Source organism: Oncorhynchus gorbuscha, unplaced genomic scaffold (genome assembly GCF_021184085.1).
Source record: "Oncorhynchus gorbuscha isolate QuinsamMale2020 ecotype Even-year unplaced genomic scaffold, OgorEven_v1.0 Un_scaffold_1002, whole genome shotgun sequence".
Classification (NCBI taxonomy): Eukaryota; Metazoa; Chordata; class Actinopteri; order Salmoniformes; family Salmonidae; genus Oncorhynchus; species Oncorhynchus gorbuscha.
In genome coordinates this window covers 102501-126500 of record NW_025745919.1, presented here as the reverse complement: position 1 = coordinate 126500, position 24000 = coordinate 102501, and the positions used below count along the sequence as shown (strand labels likewise).

Sequence of the window (24000 nt, the reverse complement as noted above, 5' to 3'; positions counted from 1 at the left end):
TATTTTCCTTGTTTTGAGAAGGTTGGAATTGCCGAACAGCCGTCTCTGATTCACAGGTTTGGAATTCATCTCTTTGGAATGTGATGGAAGTGTTCTGTAATTTCTCTCAGACAGGGTTCTCAACTACATGTTATGTAAACCTGACAGGCATTCTGGCTATACTGGTAGCTTAGTCTCTAATGGCACCCTATTCCTCTTGCAGTGCACTTCACTACACAAGGCACTGATGAAAAGTAGTGCACTACACAGGGAATAGGTTGTGATTTGAGAGAGAGAGAGAGAGAGAGAGAGAGAGAGAGAGAGAGAGAGAGAGAGAGAGAGAGAGAGAGAGAGAGAGAGATGTAGAGCCATTGGAGCCAGCTGCTAACAGTGGTCCCAGAGGAATCAGACTGCTCTATTCCGAGGAGATGAAGGCAGTGTGTTTGTGTGTGTGTGTGTGTGAGTGTGTGTGACTGAGGAGAGGAGAGGTGAGTGTGTGTGCCAGTGTGTGGTCACAGAGGAATGTGTTGTGTGTGTGCACTGTTAGCAGGATGAAGGCGTGTGTGGTAGACTGTGTGCACGTGCATATGTGCGCGTGCGTGTGTGTGTGCGTGTGTGCGTCACCCCAAGGAGTGGCCCAAAGGCTATAGCCTGAAATTCAACAGTATGAAACAAATCTCACATTTTTAACTGCAGGATTTTCCACATTCCTGGCGTGTAGAGTGTCAGTGTTTTACATGTGTGTGCTTACTACTCTCTCTGGCTTCAAAGATCTGTAGTCTAGTGGAGCTCTTATAATCACATCTCTCTGCTGTCACCACCTTAGTATACAGTTAGTATACAGGGGGAATGTACAGTTAGTATACAGTTAGTATACAGGGGGAATATACAGTTAGTATACAGTTAGTATACAGGAGGAATATACAGTTAGTATACAGTTAGTATACAGGAGGAATGTACAGTTAGTATACAGGGGGATAAACAGTTAGTATACAGTTAGTATACAGGGGGAAGGTACAGTTAGTATACAGTTAGTATACAGGGGAATGTACAGTTAGTATACAGTTAGTATACAGGGGGAATATACAGTTAGTATACAGTTAGTATACAGGAGGAATGTACAGTTAGTATACAGGGGGAATGTACAGTTAGTATACAGGGGGAATATACAGTTAGTATACAAGGGGATATACAGTTAGTATACAGGGGGAATGTACAGTTAGTATACAGGGGGAATGTACAGTTAGTATACAGGGGGAATGTACAGTTAGTATAGGGGGATATACAGTTAGGGGGGAATGTACTGTTAGTATACAGGGGGAATATACAGTTAGTATACAGGGGGAATGTACAGTTAGTATACAGGGGGAATATACAGTTAGTATACAGGGGGAATGTAGGTAACAGTATACAGGGGAATATACAGTTAGTATACAGTTAGTATACCTTAGTAGGGGGAATGTACAGTTAGTATACAGGATAAACAGTTAGTATACAGTTAGTATACAGGGGAATATACAGTTAGTATACAAGGGGATATACAGTTAGTATACAGGGGGAATGGTCAGATAAAAGGCTAGGGGGAATGCACAGTTAGTATACAGGGGGATATACAGTTAGTATACAGGGGGATATACAGTTAGTATACAGGGGTAATGTACAGTCAGTATACAGGGGGAATATACAGTTAGTATACAGGGGGAATATACAGTTAGTATACAGGGGGAATGTACAGTTAGTATACAGGGGGAATATACAGTTAGTATACAGTTAGTATACAGGGGGAATGTACAGTTAGTATACAGTTAGTATACAGGGGGAATATACAGTTAGTATACAGTTAGTATACAGGGGAATGTACAGTTAGTATACAGTTAGTATACAGTTAGTATACAGGCGGAATATACAGTTAGTATACAAGTGTTAGTATACAGGGGGAATGTACAGTCAGTATACAGGGGGAATGTACAGTTAGTATACAGTAAACAGTTAGTATACAGTTAGTATACAGGGGTATACAGTTAGTATACAGGGGGATATACAGTTAGTATACAGGGGGAATGTACAGTTAGTATACAGGGGGAATATACAGTTAGTATACAGTTAGTATACAGGGGGAATGTACAGTTAGTATACAGGGGGAATGTACAGTTAGTATACAGGGGGAATGTACAGTTAGTATACAGTTAGTATACAGGGGGAATGTACAGTTAGTATAGAGTTAGTATACAGGGGGAATATACAGTTAGTATACAGTTAGTATACAGGAGGAATGTACAGTTAGTATACAGTTAGTATACAGTTAGTATACAGGGGAATATACAGTTAGTATACAGTTAGTATACAGGGGGAATATACAGTTAGTATACAGTTAGTATACAGGGGGAATATACAGTTAGTATACAGTTAGTATACAGGGGGAATGTACAGTTAGTATACAGGGGGAATGTACAGTTAGTGTACAGGGGGAATATACAGTTAGTATACAGGGGGAATGTACAGTTAGTATACAGGGGGAATGTACAGTTAGTATACAGTTAGTATACAGGGGGAATGTACAGTTAGTATACAGTATACAGGGGGAATATACAGTTAGTATACAGGAGGAATGTACAGTTAGTATATTAGTATACAGTTAGTATACAGGGAATATACAGTTAGTATACAGTTAGTATACAGGGGGAATATACAGTTAGTATACAGTTAGTATACAGGGGGAATATACAGTTAGTATACAGTTAGTAAATGTACAGTTAGTATACAGGGGGAATATACAGTTAGTATACAGGGGGAATGTAGTTAGTATACAGTTAGTATACCTGGGAATGTACAGTTAGTATACAGTTAGTATACAGTTAGTATACAGGGGAATATACAGTTAGTATACAGTTAGTATACAGGGGAATATACAGTTAGTATACAGTTAGTATACAGGGGAATATACAGTTAGTATACAGGGAATATACAGTTAGTATACAGGGGGAATGTAAGTCAGTATACAGTTAGTATACAGTTAGTATACAGGGGAATATACAGTTAGTATACAGGGGGATATACAGTTAGTATACAGGGGAATGTACAGTTAGTATACAGGAATATACAGTTAGTATACAGGGGGAATGTACAGTTAGTATACAGTTGTACAGTTAGTATACAGGGGGAATGTACAGTTAGTATACAGTTAGTATACAGGGGAATGTACAGTTAGTATAGAGTTAGTATACAGGGGGAATATACAGTTAGTATACAGTTAGTATACAGGAGGAATGTACAGTTAGTATACAGTTAGTATACAGTTAGTATACAGGGGAATATACAGTTAGTGTACAGTTAGTATACAGGGGGAATATACAGTTAGTATACAGTTAGTATACAGGGGAATATACAGTTAGTATACAGTTAGTATACAGGGGGAATGTACAGTTAGTATACAGGGGAATATACAGTTAGTATACAGGGGGAATATACAGTTAGTATACAGGGGGAATATACAGTTAGTATACAGGGGGAATGTACAGTTAGTATACAGTTAGTATACCGGGGGAATGTACAGTTAGTATACAGTTAGTATACAGTTAGTATACAGGGGGAATATACAGTTAGTATACAGTTAGTATACAGGGGGAATATACAGTTAGTATACAGTTAGTATACAGGGGGAATGTACAGTTAGTATACAGGGGGAATATACAGTTAGTATACAGTTAGTATACAGGAGGAATGTACAGTTAGTATACAGGGGGAATGTACAGTTAGTATACAGGGGGAATATACAGTTAGTATACAAGGGGATATACAGTTAGTATACAGGGGGAATGTACAGTTAGTATACAGGGGGAATGTACAGTTAGTATACAGGGGGAATGTACAGTTAGTATACAGGGGGAATATACAGTTAGTATACAGGGGGAATGTACTGTTAGTATACAGGGGGAATATACAGTTAGTATACAGGGGGAATGTACAGTTAGTATACAGGGGGAATATACAGTTAGTATACAGTTAGTTTACAGGGGGAATGTACAGTTAGTATACAGTTACTATACAGGGGGAATATACAGTTAGTATACAGTTAGTATACAGGGGGAATGTACAGTTAGTATACAGTTAGTATACAGGGGGGGAATATACAGTTAGTATACAGTTAGTATACAGGGGGAATGTACAGTTAGTATACAGGGGGAATGTACAGTTAGTATACAGTATACAGTTAGTATACAGGGGGATATACAGTTAGTATACAGGGGGATATACAGTTAGTATACAGGGGTAATGTACAGTCAATACAGGGGGAATATACAGTTAGTATACAAGGGGAATATACAGTTAGTATACAGGGGGAATGTACAGTTAGTATACAGTTAGGGAATATACAGTTAGTATACAGTTAGTATACAGGGGGAATGTACAGTTAGTATACAGTTAGTATACAGGGGGAATATACAGTTAGTATACAGTTAGTATACAGGGGGAATGTACAGTTAGTATACAGGGGATAAACAGTTAGTATACAGTTAGTATACAGGGGAATATACAGTTAGTATACAAGGGGATATACAGTTAGTATACAGGGGGAATGTACAGTCAGTATACAGGGGGAATGTACAGTTAGTATACAGGGGGATAAACAGTTAGTATACAGTTAGTATACAGGGGGAATATACAGTTAGTATACAGTTACAGTTATACAGGGGGAATGTACAGTTAGTATACAGGGGGAATATACAGTTAGTATACAGGGGGAATGTACAGTTAGTATACAGGGGGAATGTACAGTTAGTATACAGGGGGAATGTACAGTTAGTATACAGGGGGAATGTACAGTTAGTATACAGGGGGAATGTACAGTTAGTATACAGTTAGTATACAGGGGGAATGTACAGTTAGTATAGAGTTAGTATACAGGGGGAATATACAGTTAGTATACAGTTAGTATACAGGAGGAATGTACAGTTAGTATACAGTTAGTATACAGTTAGTATACAGGGGAATATACAGTTAGTATACAGTTAGTATACAGGGGGAATATACAGTTAGTATACAGTTAGTATACAGGGGGAATATACAGTTAGTATACAGTTAGTATACAGGGGGAATGTACAGTTAGTATACAGGGGGAATATACAGTTAGTATACTGGGGGAATGTACAGTTAGTATACAGTTAGTATACCGGGGAATGTACAGTTAGTATACAGTTAGTATACAGTTAGTATACAGGGGGAATATACAGTTAGTATACAGTTAGTATACAGTACAGTTAGTATACAGTTAGTATACAGGGGGAATATACAGTTAGTATACAGTTAGTATACAGGGGGAATGTACAGTTAGTATACAGGGAATGTACAGTTAGTGTACAGGGGGAATATACAGTTAGTATACAGTTATACAGGGGAATGTACAGTTAGTATACAGGGGAATGTACAGTTAGTATACAGGGGGAATACAGGGAATATACAGTTAGTATACAGGGGGAATGTACAGTTAGTATACAGGGGGGGAATATACAGTTAGTATACAGTTAGTATACAGTTAGTATACAGGGGGAATATACAGTTAGTATACAGTTAGTATACAGGGGGAATGTACAGTTAGTATACAGGGGGAATGTACAGTTAGTATACAGGGGGAATATACAGTTAGTATACAGGGGGAATGTACAGTTAGTATACAGGGGGAATATACAGTTAGTATACAGTTAGTATACAGGGGGAATATACAGTTAGTATACAGTTAGTATACAGGGGGAATATACAGTTAGTATACAGTTAGTATACAGGGGGAATGTACAGTTAGTATACAGGGGGAATATACAGTTAGTATACAGGGGGAATGTACAGTTAGTATACAGGGGGAATGTACAGTTAGTATACAGGGGAATATACAGTTAGTATACAGGGGAATATACAGTTAGTATACAGGGGGAATATACAGTTAGTATACAAGGGGAATGTACAGTTAGTATACAGTGTATACAGTTCGTATACAAGGGGAATATATACCATCTCCCCAGGGAGACTGTAAACCAATAAGTACTTTTCTTTAATTGAAAATACTCAATGGATAAATGACTTGATTACAGCCTTGATGAAGTAGAAAGAGATGGAGAGAGAGAGGGAAAGCAAAGCGAGAGAGATCTGGGATCTTGCTGGGGCTCTGAACAGGACTGGGCTGTGGGCCAAGTATTGTGAGGTTCAGAGTTTTCCAGATGCTTGTTTTTAGTCAAATCTCTGTCTACGTTATAGAGGCAGTTTCTCTCTGTGACCTAGATAAAGAGTTGTTCCAGGCAGACTACTTTGCAGACCCCTGCCAAATCTCACAGCGCCTGGATAGGTATTTAACATATCAGCGAACCACATCACATGATGTAGAAGTCTGATGCCCGACTGCACAGTCACTGACATGGCACACAACCATATCGTCGGCTTGGAATACGACCAATGTCTGACCAATCTCTGCGTTATAGAGGCTGTGTGGGTGATGTTCAGAATGAATCTGTGTGGTTGTGAAAGTGAATCACAGCCCCTGGAGTTTGGAGTTCTACGTGTGACTGCGTGGTGTCTGATACACTGCTCACACTACTACTAGTCCATGTGGTTGACCAGCAGATAAACCATGTAGGACAAATGGAGGTAAAAGCTTTGTTTTTACCAGGTAAAGAGAGTTTAACTGCTCTCATTAATCCTTCTCATTTCTGGATGCCCTGCTCTGTTTTAACATGGAGAGGTATTGGATAATTATGGCTAATAATCTGAGCAATAATCCATCTTGAGAGAAGGAGATGTATTTGTAATGCTTGGTAATGTAATTGTAATGGGTTTGTAATGAAAGGAGTTTATGTTTATTAGTAGAGTTAAGCCCAGGCACGCTATAACCATGGGGTATATACGAATCCTTTTACTTTCCAAACTGACATCTGGACAAGAAACATGCCATCCATTAACGTTTAAAATGACTTCTGGTACAAAAACACGCACACAAAGGCCGACAAGGTGGAAAACCTGTCACTGTGCCCCTGAGCAAGGCCCTTAACCCTAATTGATCCATGGTCTCCGTTGATCATGGCAGACCCTGGCTGTGACCCCTTCTCCGAGGGTGTCTATGGGATAGTTGGGATATGCAAATAACACATTTCCAACTCACACATGCAAATGAATACACACTTGTACATGTATGAAATAGGACAAATGCACACACGCACACACGCGCACACGCACGCACACGCACGCACGCACACACACACACACACACACACACACACACTATCTAACTGACACAGCTCCAGTGGAAGTTGTGTTTGTTGATGGGCAGTAGGTCTGAATGTCTGTGATGGAGGTTAAATGCTCCAGTGAAAGTCTGAATGGTAGAGAGGCCTGGACATGCAGACCATAAGGACTGGACCAGACCAGACAAGAGAGAGAGACTGAACCAAACGAGACCAGTGAGAGTGACTGAACCAGACCAGAGAGAGAGACTGAACCAGACCAGACCAGAGAGAGACTGAACCAGACCAGACCAGAGAGAGAGACTGAACCAGACCAGACCAGAGAGAGACTGAACCAGACCAGACCAGAGAGAGAGACTGAACCAGACCAGAGAGAGAGACTGAACCAGACCAGAGAGAGAGACTGAACCAGACCAGACCAGAGAGAGAGACTGAACCAGACCAGACAAGAGAGAGAGGCCTGAACCAGACCAGAGAGAGAGACTGAACCAGACCAGACCAGAGAGAGAGACTGAACCAGACCAGACCAGAGAGAGAGACTGAACCAGACCAGACCAGAGAGAGAGACTGAACCAGACCAGACCAGAGAGAGAGACTGAACCAGACCAGACCAGAGAGAGACTGAACCAGACCAGACCAGAGAGAGAGACTGAACCAGACCAGAGAGAGACTGAACCAGACCAGACCAGAGAGAGAGACCAAACCAGACCAGACCAGAGAGAGAGACCGAACCAGACCAGAGAGAGAGACTGAACCAGACCAGAGAGAGAGACTGAACCAGACCAGACCAGAGAGAGAGACTGAACCAGACCAGACCAGAGAGAGAGACTGAACCAGACCAGACCAGAGAGAGAGACTGAACCAGACCAGACCAGAGAGAGAGACTGAACCAGACCAGAGAGAGAGACTGAACCAGACCAGACCAGAGAGAGAGACCAAACCAGACCAGACCAGAGAGAGAGACCGAACCAGACCAGAGAGAGAGACTGAACCAGACCAGAGAGAGAGACTGAACCAGACCAGACCAGAGAGAGAGACTGAACCAGACCAGACCAGAGAGAGAGACCAAACCAGACCAGACCAGAGAGAGATACCGAACCAGACCAGACCAGATAGAGAGAGACTGAACCAGACCAGACCAGAGAGAGACTGAACTAGACCAAAGACTGAACCAGACCAGAGAGAGACTGAACTAGACCAAAGACTGAACCAGACCAGAGGGACTAAACCAGACCAGAGAGACTGAATCAGAAGGAAAAAGAGAGAGAGAATGAGAGGGAAAGAGAGTGAGATAGAGAGCAGTTGAGTGATAGGGTTATTTTCTGGTTCTGTAGCAGCAGTATATTTCTCTCATTTCCTCATTGATTTCATCAGAGGCCGATGTGGGCTGGCTTCAGTGTATGCCTCTGAGTAGATAAACCAGGACACACCGACCAGTCAACCAAACATCAACCTAACAATAACCTTACATCAACCTAACAATAACCACACAATAACACAAGACACATCAGTCAACCAAACACAAACAACTTGTAAACCTTTCACAAGTGAGTTCCATACTAACTCTCATCTCTCTCTCTCTGTAGATATTAATGAGTGTGAGATTGGGGCCCATAATTGTGACAGACATGCCTCATGTACCAACACGGCTGGCAGCTTCAAGTGTAGCTGTGCTCCGGGATGGATTGGAGACGGGATCAAATGCACAGGTAGGAAAAACCTATGACCAGCTATAACCAGCTGTGAACAGCCATGAACAGGGAGGAACAGGTAGGAACAAACTATAAACCGCTATGACCAGCTATAACCAGCTGTGAACAGCCATGAACAGGGAGGAGGAACAAACTATAAACCGTAGAACATAACCAGCTGATAAACCGCTATGACCAGCTATAACCAGCTGTGAACAGCCATGAACAGGGAGGAACAGGTAGGAACAAACTATAAACCGCTATGACCAGCTATAACCAGCTGTGAACAGCCATGAACAGGGAGGAACAGGTAGGAACAAACTATAAACCGCTATGACCAGCTATAACCAGCTGTGAACAGCCATGAACAGGGAGGAACAGGTAGGAACAAACTATAAACCGCTATGACCAGCTATAACCAGCTGTGAACAGCCATGAACAGGGAGGAACAGGTAGGAACAAACTATAAACCGCTATGACCAGCTATAACCAGCTGTGAACAGCCATGAACAGGGAGGAACAGGTAGGAACAAACTATAAACCGCTATGACCAGCTATAACCAGCTGTGAACAGCCATGAACAGGGAGGAACAGGTAGGAACAAACTATAAACCGCTATGACCAGCTATAACCAGCTGTGAACAGCCATGAACAGGGAGGAACAGGTAGGAACAAACTATAAACCGCTATGACCAGCTATGACCAGCTATAACCAGCTGTGACCAGCTATAACCAGCTGTGACCAGCTATGACCAGCTATAACCAGCTGTGACCAGCTATAACCAGCTATGACCAGCTATAACCAGCTGTGACCAGCTGTGACCAGCTATAACCAGCTATAACCAGCTGTGACCAGCTATGACCAGCTATAACGAGCTGTGACCAGCTATAACCAGCTATGCCCAGCTATAACCAGCTGTGACCAGCTATGACCACTTATGACTTGTAGTAACCAATAACCACCAACTTTGGTATAACTACTGTATCTGAAACATTTTAGACACGTCTACCAGAATACCAGTTATAAACCATTGTTGTTATAAACAACAATATTCAGTTATCTGTACCAGTTTTAGATGTTCTATCAACCCAGCTACATCTAATACTATCTATACCCGTTATGAATGGTTTATCAAGCATCAATAATCAACCATCTGTGTGTGTTTCAGACCTGGATGAGTGTTCCAACGGGACCCACATGTGCAGCAACAACGCAGACTGTCTGAACACCATGGGATCATACCGCTGCCACTGCAAGGACGGATTCTCTGGGGACGGATTCTACTGCTCAGGTCACAGGGTCACACACGGACTCATGTTCAAATATTTCACTTGACTGTAGATCTCAGTACCTGCTTATTATTCTCAGTGAAGTGGTTTGTAATGATGTGTTTATGTGTTCTGGTACAGACAGCGATGAGTGTGCAGATAACGTGAACCTGTGTGAGAGCGGTAACTGCCTGAATGTTCCTGGAGGCTACCGTTGTGAATGTGACATGGGTTTCATCCCAACCCCGGACGGAAAGGCCTGCGAGGGTAAGACAGCTACTGACACCTAACAACACTGTGTCTATTTCTGCCATGTGTACATTTAAATCACAATATTATCTGTCTAACAGTTACATGCTGTTAAAGAAGGCTGTTTTGGAATAGTCGGTATGTTTATAGTTTATATATAGTTTACAGTTGTGCTTTATTAAAGAGAAAGGAGAGGTTTCTATTGCCAATAAAACACAGGGCTGGAATGAGATAAATGCTCAAACTGGCCTCCTTATGTTTAACTTTACACTTCATGAACCAATAATTAAACAAATGAACTGCAGCACACTGGTATTCTGTCAGCATGAGTGTGTGTGTGTCCCTTAGTGTGTGTGTGTGTGTCCCTTAGTGTGTGTGTGTGTGTGTGTCCCTTAGTGTGTGTATGCCCCTTAGTGTGTGTGTGTCCCTTAGTGTGTGTGTGTGTGTCCCTTAGTGTGTGTGTCCCTTAGTGTGTGTGTGTCCCTTAGTGTGTGTGTGTGTGTGTGTGTCCCTTAGTGTGTGTATGCCCCTTAGTGTGTGTGTGTCCCTTAGTGTGTGTGTGTGTGTGTGTCCCTTAGTGTGTGTGTCCCTTAGTGTGTGTGTGTCCCTTAGTGTGTGTGTCCCTTAGTGTGTGTGTCCCTTAGTGTGTGTGTGTGTGTGTGTGTGTGTGTCCCTTAGTGTGTGTATGCCCCTTAGTGTGTGTGTGTCCCTTAGTGTGTGTGTGTGTGTGTGTGTCCCTTAGTGTGTGTATGCCCCTTAGTGTGTGTGTGTCCCTTAGTGTGTGTGTGTGTGTGTGTGTCCCTTAGTGTGTGTATGCCCCTTAGTGTGTGTGTGTCCCTTAGTGTGTGTGTGTGTGTGTGTGTCCCTTAGTGTGTGTATGCCCCTTAGTGTGTGTGTCCCTTAGTGTGTGTGTCCCTTAGTGTGTGTGTCCCTTAATGTGTGTGTCCCTTAGTGTGTGTGTCCCTTAGTGTGTGTGTCCCTTAATGTGTGTGTCCCTTAATGTGTGTGTGTCCCTTAATGTGTGTGTCCCTTAATGTGTGTGTCCCTTAATGTGTGTGTGTCCCTTAATGTGTGTGTCCCTTAATGTGTGTGTCCCTTAATGTGTGTGTCCCTTAGTGTGTGTGTCCCTTAATGTGTGTGTCCCTTAATGTGTGTGTCCCTTAGTGTGTGTGTGTGTCCCTTAGTGTGTGTATGCCCCTTAGTGTGTGTGTGTCCCTTAGTGTGTGTGTGTGTGTGTCCCTTAGTGTGTGTATGCCCCTTAGTGTGTGTGTCCCTTAGTGTGTGTGTCCCTTAGTGTGTGTGTCCCTTAATGTGTGTGTCCCTTAGTGTGTGTGTCCCTTAGTGTGTGTGTGTCCCTTAATGTGTGTGTCCCTTAATGTGTGTGTGTCCCTTAATGTGTGTGTCCCTTAATGTGTGTGTCCCTTAATGTGTGTGTGTCCCTTAATGTGTGTGTCCCTTAATGTGTGTGTCCCTTAATGTGTGTGTCCCTTAGTGTGTGTGTCCCTTAATGTGTGTGTCCCTTAATGTGTGTGTCCCTTAGTGTGTGTGTGTGTCCCTTAGTGTGTGTATGCCCCTTAGTGTGTGTGTGTCCCTTAGTGTGTGTGTGTGTGTGTGTGTCCCTTAGTGTGTGTATGCCCCTTAGTGTGTGTGTGTCCCTTAGTGTGTGTGTCCCTTAGTGTGTGTGTCCCTTAATGTGTGTGTCCCTTAGTGTGTGTGTCCCTTAGTGTGTGTGTCCCTTAATGTGTGTGTCCCTTAATGTGTGTGTGTCCCTTAATGTGTGTGTCCCTTAATGTGTGTGTCCCTTAATGTGTGTGTGTCCCTTAATGTGTGTGTCCCTTAATGTGTGTGTCCCTTAGTGTGTGTGTCCCTTAATGTGTGTGTCCCTTAATGTGTGTGTCCCTTAGTGTGTGTGTGTGTCCCTTAGTGTGTGTGTTTCCCTTAGTGTGCGTGTCCCTTAGTGTGCGTGTGTGTGTGTCCCTTAATGTGTGTGTCCCTTAGTGTGTGTGTCCCTTAATGTGTGTGTCCCTTAGTGTGTGTGTGTGTGTGTGTGTGTGTGTATGCCCCTTAGTGTGTGTGTGTCCCTTAGTGTGTGTGTGTGTGTGTCCCTTAGTGTGTGTATGCCCCTTAGTGTGTGTGTGTCCCTTAGTGTGTGTGTCCCTTAGTGTGTGTGTCCCTTAATGTGTGTGTCCCTTAGTGTGTGTGTCCCTTAGTGTGTGTGTCCCTTAATGTGTGTGTCCCTTAATGTGTGTGTGTCCCTTAATGTGTGTGTCCCTTAATGTGTGTGTCCCTTAATGTGTGTGTCCCTTAATGTGTGTGTCCCTTAATGTGTGTGTCCCTTAATGTGTGTGTCCCTTAGTGTGTGTGTCCCTTAATGTGTGTGTCCCTTAATGTGTGTGTCCCTTAATGTGTGTGTGTCCCTTAATGTGTGTGTCCTTAATGTGTGTGTGTGTCCCTTAATGTGTGTGTCCCTTAATGTGTGTGTCCCTTAATGTGTGTGTCCCTTAGTGTGTGTGTGTCCCTTAATGTGTGTGTCCCTTAGTGTGTGTGTCCCTTATGTGTGTGTCCCTTAGTGTGTGTGTCCCTTAGTGTGTGTGTGTGTCCCTTAGTGTGTGTGTCCCTTAGTGTGTGTGTCCCTTATGTGTGTGTCCCTTAGTGTGTGTGTGTGTGTGTGTCCCTTAGTGTGTGTATGCCCCTTAGTGTGTGTGTGTCCCTTAGTGTGTGTGTGTGTGTGTGTGTCCCTTAGTGTGTGTGTGTGTGTCCCTTAGTGTGTGTGTGTGTGTGTCCCTTAGTGTGTGTATGCCCCTTAGTGTGTGTGTGTCCCTTAGTGTGTGTGTTAGTGTGTGTGCCCCTGTGTGTGTGTGTCCTTAGTGTGTGTGTCCCTTAGTGTGTGTGTCCCTTAATGTGTGTGTCCCTTAGTGTGTGTGTCCCTTAGTGTGTGTGTCCCTTAATGTGTGTGTCCCTTAATGTGTGTGTGTCCCTTAATGTGTGTGTCCCTTAATGTGTGTGTCCCTTAATGTGTGTGTGTCCCTTAATGTGTGTGTCCCTTAATGTGTGTGTCCCTTAATGTGTGTGTCCCTTAGTGTGTGTGTCCCTTAATGTGTGTGTCCCTTAATGTGTGTGTCCCTTAGTGTGTGTGTGTCCCTTAGTGTGTGTATGCCCCTTAGTGTGTGTGTGTCCCTTAGTGTGTGTGTGTGTGTGTCCCTTAGTGTGTGTATGCCCCTTAGTGTGTGTGTCCCTTAGTGTGTGTGTCCCTTAGTGTGTGTGTCCCTTAATGTGTGTGTCCCTTAGTGTGTGTGTCCCTTAGTGTGTGTGTCCCTTAATGTGTGTGTCCCTTAATGTGTGTGTCCCTTAATGTGTGTGTCCCTTAATGTGTGTGTCCCTTAATGTGTGTGTGTCCCTTAATGTGTGTGTCCCTTAATGTGTGTGTCCCTTAATGTGTGTGTCCCTTAGTGTGTGTGTCCCTTAATGTGTGTGTCCCTTAATGTGTGTGTCCCTTAGTGTGTGTGTGTGTCCCTTAGTGTGTGTATGCCCCTTAGTGTGTGTGTGTCCCTTAGTGTGTGTGTGTGTGTGTGTGTGTGTCCCTTAGTGTGTGTATGCCCCTTAGTGTGTGTGTGTCCCTTAGTGTGTGTGTCCCTTAGTGTGTGTGTCCCTTAATGTGTGTGTCCCTTAGTGTGTGTGTCCCTTAGTGTGTGTGTCCCTTAATGTGTGTGTCCCTTAATGTGTGTGTGTCCCTTAATGTGTGTGTCCCTTAATGTGTGTGTCCCTTAATGTGTGTGTGTCCCTTAATGTGTGTGTCCCTTAATGTGTGTGTCCCTTAGTGTGTGTGTCCCTTAATGTGTGTGTCCCTTAATGTGTGTGTCCCTTAGTGTGTGTGTGTGTCCCTTAGTGTGTGTGTTTCCCTTAGTGTGCGTGTCCCTTAGTGTGCGTGTGTGTGTGTCCCTTAATGTGTGTGTCCCTTAGTGTGTGTGTCCCTTAATGTGTGTGTCCCTTAGTGTGTGTGTGTGTGTGTGTGTCCCTTAGTGTGTGTATGCCCCTTAGTGTGTGTGTGTCCCTTAGTGTGTGTGTGTGTGTGTCCCTTAGTGTGTGTATGCCCCTTAGTGTGTGTGTGTCCCTTAGTGTGTGTGTCCCTTAGTGTGTGTGTCCCTTAATGTGTGTGTCCCTTAGTGTGTGTGTCCCTTAGTGTGTGTGTCCCTTAATGTGTGTGTCCCTTAATGTGTGTGTGTCCCTTAATGTGTGTGTCCCTTAATGTGTGTGTCCCTTAATGTGTGTGTGTCCCTTAATGTGTGTGTCCCTTAATGTGTGTGTCCCTTAATGTGTGTGTCCCTTAGTGTGTGTGTCCCTTAATGTGTGTGTCCCTTAATGTGTGTGTCCCTTAGTGTGTGTGTGTCCCTTAATGTGTGTGTCCCTTAATGTGTGTGTGTCCCTTAATGTGTGTGTCCCTTAATGTGTGTGTCCCTTAATGTGTGTGTCCCTTAGTGTGTGTGTCCCTTAATGTGTGTGTCCCTTAATGTGTGTGTCCCTTAGTGTGTGTGTGTGTCCCTTAGTGTGTGTATGCCCCTTAGTGTGTGTGTGTCCCTTAGTGTGTGTGTGTGTGTGTGTCCCTTAGTGTGTGTATGCCCCTTAGTGTGTGTGTGTCCCTTAGTGTGTGTGTCCCTTAGTGTGTGTGTCCCTTAATGTGTGTGTCCCTTAGTGTGTGTGTCCCTTAGTGTGTGTGTCCCTTAATGTGTGTGTCCCTTAATGTGTGTGTCCCTTAATGTGTGTGTCCCTTAATGTGTGTGTCCCTTAATGTGTGTGTGTCCCTTAATGTGTGTGTCCCTTAATGTGTGTGTCCCTTAGTGTGTGTGTCCCTTAATGTGTGTGTCCCTTAATGTGTGTGTCCCTTAGTGTGTGTGTGTGTCCCTTAGTGTGTGTGTTTCCCTTAGTGTGCGTGTCCCTTAGTGTGCGTGTGTGTGTGTCCCTTAATGTGTGTGTCCCTTAGTGTGTGTGTCCCTTAATGTGTGTGTCCCTTAGTGTGTGTGTGTGTGTGTGTGTGTGTCCCTTAGTGTGTGTATGCCCCTTAGTGTGTGTGTGTCCCTTAGTGTGTGTGTGTGTGTGTCCCTTAGTGTGTGTATGCCCCTTAGTGTGTGTGTGTCCCTTAGTGTGTGTGTCCCTTAGTGTGTGTGTCCCTTAATGTGTGTGTCCCTTAGTGTGTGTGTCCCTTAGTGTGTGTGTCCCTTAATGTGTGTGTCCCTTAATGTGTGTGTGTCCCTTAATGTGTGTGTCCCTTAATGTGTGTGTCCCTTAATGTGTGTGTGTCCCTTAATGTGTGTGTCCCTTAATGTGTGTGTCCCTTAATGTGTGTGTCCCTTAGTGTGTGTGTCCCTTAATGTGTGTGTCCCTTAATGTGTGTGTCCCTTAGTGTGTGTGTGTCCCTTAATGTGTGTGTCCCTTAATGTGTGTGTGTCCCTTAATGTGTGTGTCCCTTAATGTGTGTGTCCCTTAATGTGTGTGTCCCTTAGTGTGTGTGTCCCTTAATGTGTGTGTCCCTTAATGTGTGTGTCCCTTAGTGTGTGTGTGTGTCCCTTAGTGTGTGTATGCCCCTTAGTGTGTGTGTGTCCCTTAGTGTGTGTGTGTGTGTGTGTCCCTTAGTGTGTGTATGCCCCTTAGTGTGTGTGTGTCCCTTAGTGTGTGTGTCCCTTAGTGTGTGTGTCCCTTAATGTGTGTGTCCCTTAGTGTGTGTGTCCCTTAGTGTGTGTGTCCCTTAATGTGTGTGTCCCTTAATGTGTGTGTGTCCCTTAATGTGTGTGTCCCTTAATGTGTGTGTCCCTTAATGTGTGTGTGTCCCTTAATGTGTGTGTCCCTTAATGTGTGTGTCCCTTAATGTGTGTGTCCCTTAGTGTGTGTCCCTTAATGTGTGTGTCCCTTAATGTGTGTGTCCCTTAGTGTGTGTGTGTGTCCCTTAGTGTGTGTGTGCCTTAGTGTGCGTGTCCCTTAGTGTGCGTGTGTGTGTGTCCCTTAATGTGTGTGTCCCTTAGTGTGTGTGTCCCTTAATGTGTGTGTCCCTTAGTGTGTGTGTGTGTGTCCCTTAGTGTGTGTGCCCTTAGTGTGTGTGTGTCCCTTAGTGTGTGTGTGTGTGTGTGTGTCCCTTAGTGTGTGTATGCCCCTTAGTGTGTATGTGTCCCTTAGTGTGTGTGTCCCTTAGTGTGTGTGTCCCTTAATGTGTGTGTCCCTTAGTGTGTGTGTCCCTTAGTGTGTGTGTGTCCCTTAATGTGTGTGTCCCTTAATGTGTGTGTGTCCCTTAATGTGTGTGTCCCTTAATGTGTGTGTGTCCCTTAATGTGTGTGTCCCTTAATGTGTGTGTCCCTTAATGTGCGTGTCCCTTAGTGTGTGTGTCCCTTAATGTGTGTGTCCCTTAATGTGTGTGTCCCTTAGTGTGTGTGTGTGTCCCTTAGTGTGTGTGTGTCCCTTAGTGTGCGTGTGTGTGTGTGTGTCCCTTAATGTGTGTGTCCCTTAGTGTGTGTGTCCCTTAATGTGTGTGTCCCTTAATGTGTGTGTCCCTTAATGTGTGTGTCCCTTAGTGTGTGTGTCCCTTAATGTGTGTGTCCCTTAATGTGTGTGTCCCTTAGTGTGTGTGTGTGTCCCTTAGTGTGTGTGTGTCCCTTAGTGTGCGTGTCCCTTAGTGTGCGTGTGTGTGTGTCCCTTAATGTGTGTGTCCCTTAGTGTGTGTGTCCCTTAATGTGTGTGTCCCTTAATGTGTGTGTCCCTTAGTGTGTGTGTGTGTCCCTTAGTGTGTATGCCCCTTAGTGTGTGTGTGTCCCTTAGTGTGTGTGTCCCTTAGTGTGTGTCCCTTAATGTGTGTGTCCCTTAGTGTGTGTGTCCCTTAATGTGTGTGTGTCCCTTAATGTGTGTGTCCCTTAATGTGTGTCCCTTAATGTGTGTGTGTCCCTTAATGTGTGTCCCTTAATGTGTGTCCCTTAATGTGCGTGTCCCTTAGTGTGTGTGTCCCTTAATGTGTGTGTCCCTTAATGTGTGTGTCCCTTAGTGTGTGTGTGTGTCCCTTAGTGTGTGTGTGTCCCTTAGTGTGCGTGTGTGTGTGTCCCTTAATGTGTGTGTCCCTTAGTGTGTGTGTCCCTTAATGTGTGTGTCCCTTAATGTGTGTGTCCCTTAGTGTGTGTGTCCCTTAATGTGTGTGTCCCTTAATGTGTGTGTCCCTTAGTGTGTGTGTGTGTCCCTTAGTGTGTGTGTGTCCCTTAGTGTGCGTGTCCCTTAGTGTGCGTGTGTGTGTGTGTGTCCCTTAATGTGTGTGTCCCTTAATGTGTGTGTCCCTTAATGTGTGTGTCCCTTAGTGTGTGTGTGTGTCCCTTAGTGTGTGTGTCCCTTAGTGTGTGTGTGTCCCTTAGTGTGCGTGTCCCTTAGTGTGCGTGTGTGTCCCTTAGTGTGTGTGTGTCCCTTAGTGTGCATTTGTGTCCCTTAGTGTGCGTGTGTGTCCCTTAGTGTGTGTGGGTGTCTCTTAATGCGTATGTATCCCTTAGTGTGCGTATGTATCCCTTAGTGTGTGTTTGTCTCTTAGAGTGTATGTGTACATGTGTGTGTGTATCCCTTAGTGTGTGTGTCTCTTAGTGTGTGTTTGTGTCTCTTAGTGTGTGTGTGTGTCCCTTAGTGTGTGTTTGTCTCTTAGAGTGTGTGTGTGTGTGTGTGTGTGTGTGTGTGTGTGTGTGTGTGTGTGTGTGTGTGTGTGTGTGTGTGTGTGTGTGTGTGTGTGTGTGTGTGTGTGTGTGTGTGTGTGTGTGTGTGTGTGTGTGTGTGTGTGTGTGTGTGTGTGTGTGTGTGTGTGTCAAGGTACACTCCGTCCCAGGACCATTCATCCTTCCCAGCTGGACTCCCTCTCTAACCGCTCTCTGTCTCCCTCTCCCTCTCCCTGCCTCCCACAGACATAGACGAGTGTACCTTTGCTGATATCTGTGTGAATGGGAGGTGTCAGAACATTCCGGGGCTGTTCAGGTGTCAGTGCAGCATCGGCTATGAGCTGGACAGGAGCGGAGGCAACTGCACTGGTAAACCACACACACCTGTTAACATAAGCATACACACATAACACACTCTTCTCTGTGTGATAACACACCCCGTCACCCCAGTGTAGCTCTCCTCAGAGAACCTGTATGGGTCTATTAAGCCCAGTAGAATAACACATTACATTGGTATCAATGTGTTTCTCCATAGACACTAAAACAAAGAACAACAGGTTAACACAAGGCTAAATGGCCTGTCAGTAAGACTGTCCCTGAGTTTCTGTGTTGTCATGACACTGTTCTCTGGACACTGTGAAGAGACGACCAGTCTCCCCCACGCAAACCCTCATCCCCCTCTCCACTAGGATGAAGGGATGGAGAAAGGGATGATTCCTCTCCTCCCTCAGTATAAGGAGTCATATTAATGATGAGGACTGACACCCACTCCCTAATACCACACACACACACACACACACACACACACACACACACACACACACACACACACACACACACACACACACACACACACACACACACACACACACACACACACACACACACACACTGTCTGTCTGTCTGTCTGTCTGTCTGTCTGTCTGTCTGTCTGTCTGTCTGTCTGTCTCTCTGTCTCTCTCTCTCTCTCTCCATCCACCCCCCCTCTCTCTCTCCCTCTCTCTCTCTCCCTCTCCAACCCCCCTTCTCCCTCTCTCTCTCTCTCCATCAACCACCCCCCTCTCTCTCTCTCTCTCATCTCCATCCATCCACCACCCCCTGTCTCTCTCTCACTCTTTCTCCATCCATCTACCACCCCTCTCTCTCTCTCTCTCTTTCTCTCTCTCTCTACCACTCTCTCTCTCTCTCTCTCTCTCTCTCTCTCTCTCTCTCTCTCTCTCTCTCTCTCTCTCTCTCTCTGTCTCTCTCTCTCTCACACTCTCTCTCCATCCACCCCCTCTCTCTCTCCATCCACCCCTCTCTCTCTTTCTCCATCCACCACCTCTCTCTCTCTCTCTCCATCCACCCCCTCTCTCTCTCCATCCACCACCCCCTCTTTCTCTCTCTCTCTCTCCATCCAACCCCCCTCTCTCTCTCTCTCCATCCACCACCCTTCTCTCTCTCTCACACTCTCTCTCCCTTCCCCCTCTCTCTCTCTCCATCCACCACCTCTCTCTTTCTCTCTATCTCCATCCACCACCCCTCTCTCCCTCTCTCTCTCTCTCTCTCTCTCTCTCTTTTCTCTCCAATCACCCCCTCTCTCCTCACCCACCCCCACCTCTCTCTCTCCATCCATCCCCCCTCTCTCTCTCACTCTCTCTCTCTCTCCATCCACCCCCTCTCTCTCTCTCTCTCTCATCCCCCTCTCTCTCTCTCTCCTTCTCCCTCTCTCTCTCACTCTTTCTCCTTACCCCCTCTCTCTCTCTCTCCATCCACCACATCTCTCTCTCTCTCTCTCTCTCTCTCTCTCTCTCTCTCTCTCTCTCTCTCTCTCTCTCTCTCTCTCTCTCTCTCTCTCTCTCTCTCCTCTCTCCACCTCTCTCTCTCTCTCTCTCTCTCTCCATCCACTCACCATCTCTCTCTCTCTCTCTCTCTCTCCTCTCTCTCTCTCCATTCACCACCTCTCTCTCTCTCTCTCTCCACCATCTCTCTCTCTCTCTCTCTCTCTCTCTCTCTCTCTCTCTCCTCTCTCTCTCTCTCTCTCTCTCTCTCCTCTCACCTCTCTCTCTCTCTCTCTCTCCACTCTCTCTCTCTCCTCCATCCACCCCCTCTCTCTCTCTCATCCACCACCTCTCTCTCTCTCTCTCCATCCACCCCTCTCTCTCTCTCTCTCTCTCTCTCTCTCTCTCTCTCTCTCTCTCTCCTCTCTCTCTCTCTCTCTCCATCCACCCCCTGTCTCTCTCTCTCTCTCTCTCTCTCTCTCTCTCTCTCTCTCTCTTCTCTCCATCCACCACCCTCTCTCTCTCTCTCTCTCTCTCTCTCTCTCTCTCCCTCCACCCCCTCTCTCTCTTGCTCTCTCCATCCCCCTCTCTCTCTCTCTCTGTCTCTCTCTCTCTCTCTCTCTCTCTCTCTCTCTCTCTCTCTCTCTCTCTCTCTCTCTCTCTCTCTCTCTCTCTCTCTCTCTCTCTCTCACACTCTCTCTCCATCCACCCCCCTCTCTCTCTCTCCATCCACCCCCTCTCTCTTTTCTCCATCCACCACCTCTCTCTCTCTCTCTCCATCCACCCCCTCTCTCTCTCCATCCACCACCCCCTCTTTCTCTCTCTCTCTCTCTCCATCCAACCCCCCTCTCTCTCTCCATCCACCACCCTTCTCTCTCTCACACTCTCTCTCTCCTTCCCCCTCTCTCTCTCTCCATCCACCACCTCTCTCTTTCTCTCTCTATCTCCATCCACCACCCCTCTCTCCCTCTCTCTCTCTCTCTCTCTCTCTCTCTCTCTGTCTTTCTCTCTCTCTCTCTCTCTCTCTCTCTCTCTCTCTCTCTTCTCTCCAATCACCCCCTCTCTCCTCACCCACCCCCACCTCTCTCTCTCTCCATCCACCCCCCCTCTCTCTCTCTCTCTCTCTCTCCATCCACCCCCCTCTCTCTCTCTCTCTCCCATCCCCCTCTCTCTCTCCTTCTCCCTCTCTCTCTCTCACTCTTTCTCCTTACCCCCTCTCTCTCTCTCTCCATCCACCACATCTCTCTCTCTCTCTATCTCTCTCTCCATCCATCCACCACCCCCTGTCTCTCTCTCACTCTTTCTCCATCCATCTACCACCCCTCTCTCTCTCTCTCTCTCTCTCTCTCTCTCTCTCTCTCTCTCTCTCTCTCTCCTCCATTCACCACCTCTCTCTCTCTCCATCCACCACCACTCTCTCTCTCTCTCTCTCTCTCTCTCTCTCTCTCTCTCTCTCTCTCTCTCTCTCTCTCTCTCTCTCTCTCTCTCTCTCTCTCTCCATCCACCACCCTTCTCTCTCTCTCTCTCACACTCTCTCTCGATCCACCCCCTCTCTCTCCATCCACCCCCTCTCTCTCTTTCTCCATCCACCACCTCTCCTCTCCAACCACCACCCCTCTTTCTCTCTCTCTCTCTCTCTCTCTCTCTCTCCCATCCACCCCTGTCTCTCTCTCTCTATCTCTCTCTCTCTCTCTCTCTCTCTCTCTCTCTCTCACTATCCACCACCCTCTCTCTCTCTCTCTCTCTCTCCATCCACCCCCTGTCTCTCTCTATCTCTATCTCTCTCTCTCTCTCTCTCTCTCTCTCTCTCTCTCTCTCTCTCTCTCTCTCTCTCTCCACCCCCCTCTCTCTCTCTTGCTCTCTCTCCATCCCCCTCTCTCTCTCTGTCTCTCCTTCCCACCTCTCTCTCTCTCACTCTCTCTCCCCCCTCTCTCTCACTCACTCTCTCTCTCTCCTCCCCCTCTCCTATCAGACATTAATGAGTGTGCTGACCCGACCACCTGTATCAGTGGACTGTGTGTCAACACCCCAGGTAGCTACATCTGTAACTGTCCTCAAGACTTCGAACTCAACCCCACCCGCGTGGGATGTGTAGGTGAGACATCGCTCTGGACTCACTCACACACACACTTTCAGTATGGGTCCTTCTGATGGGAGATGACTGAGTATGTGTGTGTCCCTTCCCAGACACTCGTTCTGGTGACTGCTATCTGGACGTGCGGATGCGGGGGGATGCGTCTGAGAGTTTGGTCTGTTCCAATGAGATAGGTGTGGCGGTGTCCAAAGCCTCCTGCTGCTGTTCTCTAGGGCAGGCCTGGGGACACCCTGCGAATCCTGCCCCCCTCTCAACTCCTGTGAGTCAGTCTGACCTATCACCCCATCTAAAACAATACTTACATGGAAAGATCCCTGAATGTTGTGATGTAGTGAATAAATAATTTGTCTTCCAGCGGAGTACAAGACGTTGTGTCCAGGAGGAGAGGGATTCAGACCTAACCCCATCACTGTTATACTGGAAGGTTAGTTCAACCTAACCTCTGATCTCTCACCCCATCACTGTTATACCTGAAGGTTAGTTCAACCTAACCTCTGACCTCTAACCCCATCACTGTTATACCGGAAGGTTAGTTCAACCTAACCTCTGACCTCTAACCCCATCACTGTTATACCGGAAGGTTAGTTCAACCTAACCTCTGACCTCTAACCCCATCACTGTTATACCGGAAGGTTAGTTCAACCTAACCTCTGACCTCTAACCCCATCACTGTTATACCGGAAGGTTAGTTCAACCTAACCTCTGACCTCTAACCCCATCACTGTTATACCTGAAGGTTAGTTAAACGTAACCTCTGACCTCTAACCCCATCTCTGTTATACCGGAAGGTTAGTTCAACCTAACCTCTGACCTCTAACCCCATCACTGTTATACCGGAAGGTTAGTTCAACCTAACCTCTGACCTCTAACCCCATCACTGTTATACTGGAAGGTTAGTTCAACCTAACCTCTGACCTCTAACCCCATCACTGTTATACTGGAAGGTTAGTTCAACCTAATCTCTGACCTCTAACCCCATCACTGTTATACTGGAAGGTTAGTTCAACTTGACCTCTAACCCCATCACTGTTATACTGGAAGGTTAGTTCAACCTAACCTCTGACCTCTAACCCCATCACTCTTATACTGGAAGGTTAGTTCAACCTAACCTCTGACCTCTAACCACATCACTGTTATACTGGAAGGTTAGTTCAACCTAACCTCTGACCTCTAACCCCATCACTGTTATACTGGAAGGTTAGTTCAACCTAACCTCTGACCTCTAACCCCATCACTGTTATACCTGAAGGTTAGTTCAACGTAACCTCTGACCTCTAACCCCATCTCTGTTATACCGGAAGGTTAGTTCAACCTAACCTCTGACCTCTAACCCCATCACTGTTATACCGGAAGGTTAGTTCAACCTAACCTCTGACCTCTAACCCCATCACTGTTATACTGGAAGGTTAGTTCAACCTAACCTCTGACCTCTAACCCCATCACTGTTATACTGGAAGGTTAGTTCAACCTAATAAATCACTCTCTGACCTCTAACCCCATCACTGTTATACTGGAAGGTTAGTTCAACCTAACCTCTGACCTCTAACCCCATCACTGTTATACTGGAAGGTTAGTTCAACCTAACCTCTGACCTCTAACCCCATCACTGTTATACTGGAAGGTTAGTTCAACCTAACCTCTGACCTCTAACCCCATCACTGTTATACTGGAAGGTTAGTTCAACCTAACCTCTGACCTCTAACCCCATCACTGGTATACCTGAAGGTTAGTTCAACCTAACCTCTGACCTCTAACCCCATCACTGTTATACCTGAAGGTTAGTTCAACCTAACCTCTGACCTCTAACCCCATCACTCTTATACTGGAAGGTTAGTTCAACCTAATCTCTGACCTCTAACCCCATCACTGTTATACTGGAAGGTTAGTTCAACTTAACCTCTGACCTCTAACCCCATCACTGTTATACTGGAAGGTTAGTTCAACCTAACCTCTGACCTCTAACCCCATCACTGTTATACTGGAAGGTTAGTTCAACCTAACCTCTGACCTCTAACCCCATCACTGTTATACTGGAAGGTTAGTTCAACCTAACCTCTGACCTCTAAC

At 45.6% G+C, this 24000-nt stretch overlaps 1 protein-coding gene across 1 annotated transcript in view; it reads left to right on the top strand.

The window, feature by feature from the left end:
• Positions 1 to 24000, top strand: part of LOC124020945 (fibrillin-1-like) — a 201152-nt gene that overhangs the window by 109046 nt on the left and 68106 nt on the right. The window contains 8 exon segments of the mRNA XM_046336257.1: positions 8792 to 8914; positions 10066 to 10188; positions 10307 to 10432; positions 18325 to 18447; positions 21811 to 21933; positions 22026 to 22157; positions 22160 to 22192; positions 22289 to 22357. Coding sequence (XP_046192213.1) covers positions 8792 to 8914; positions 10066 to 10188; positions 10307 to 10432; positions 18325 to 18447; positions 21811 to 21933; positions 22026 to 22157; positions 22160 to 22192; positions 22289 to 22357 — 852 coding nt within the window.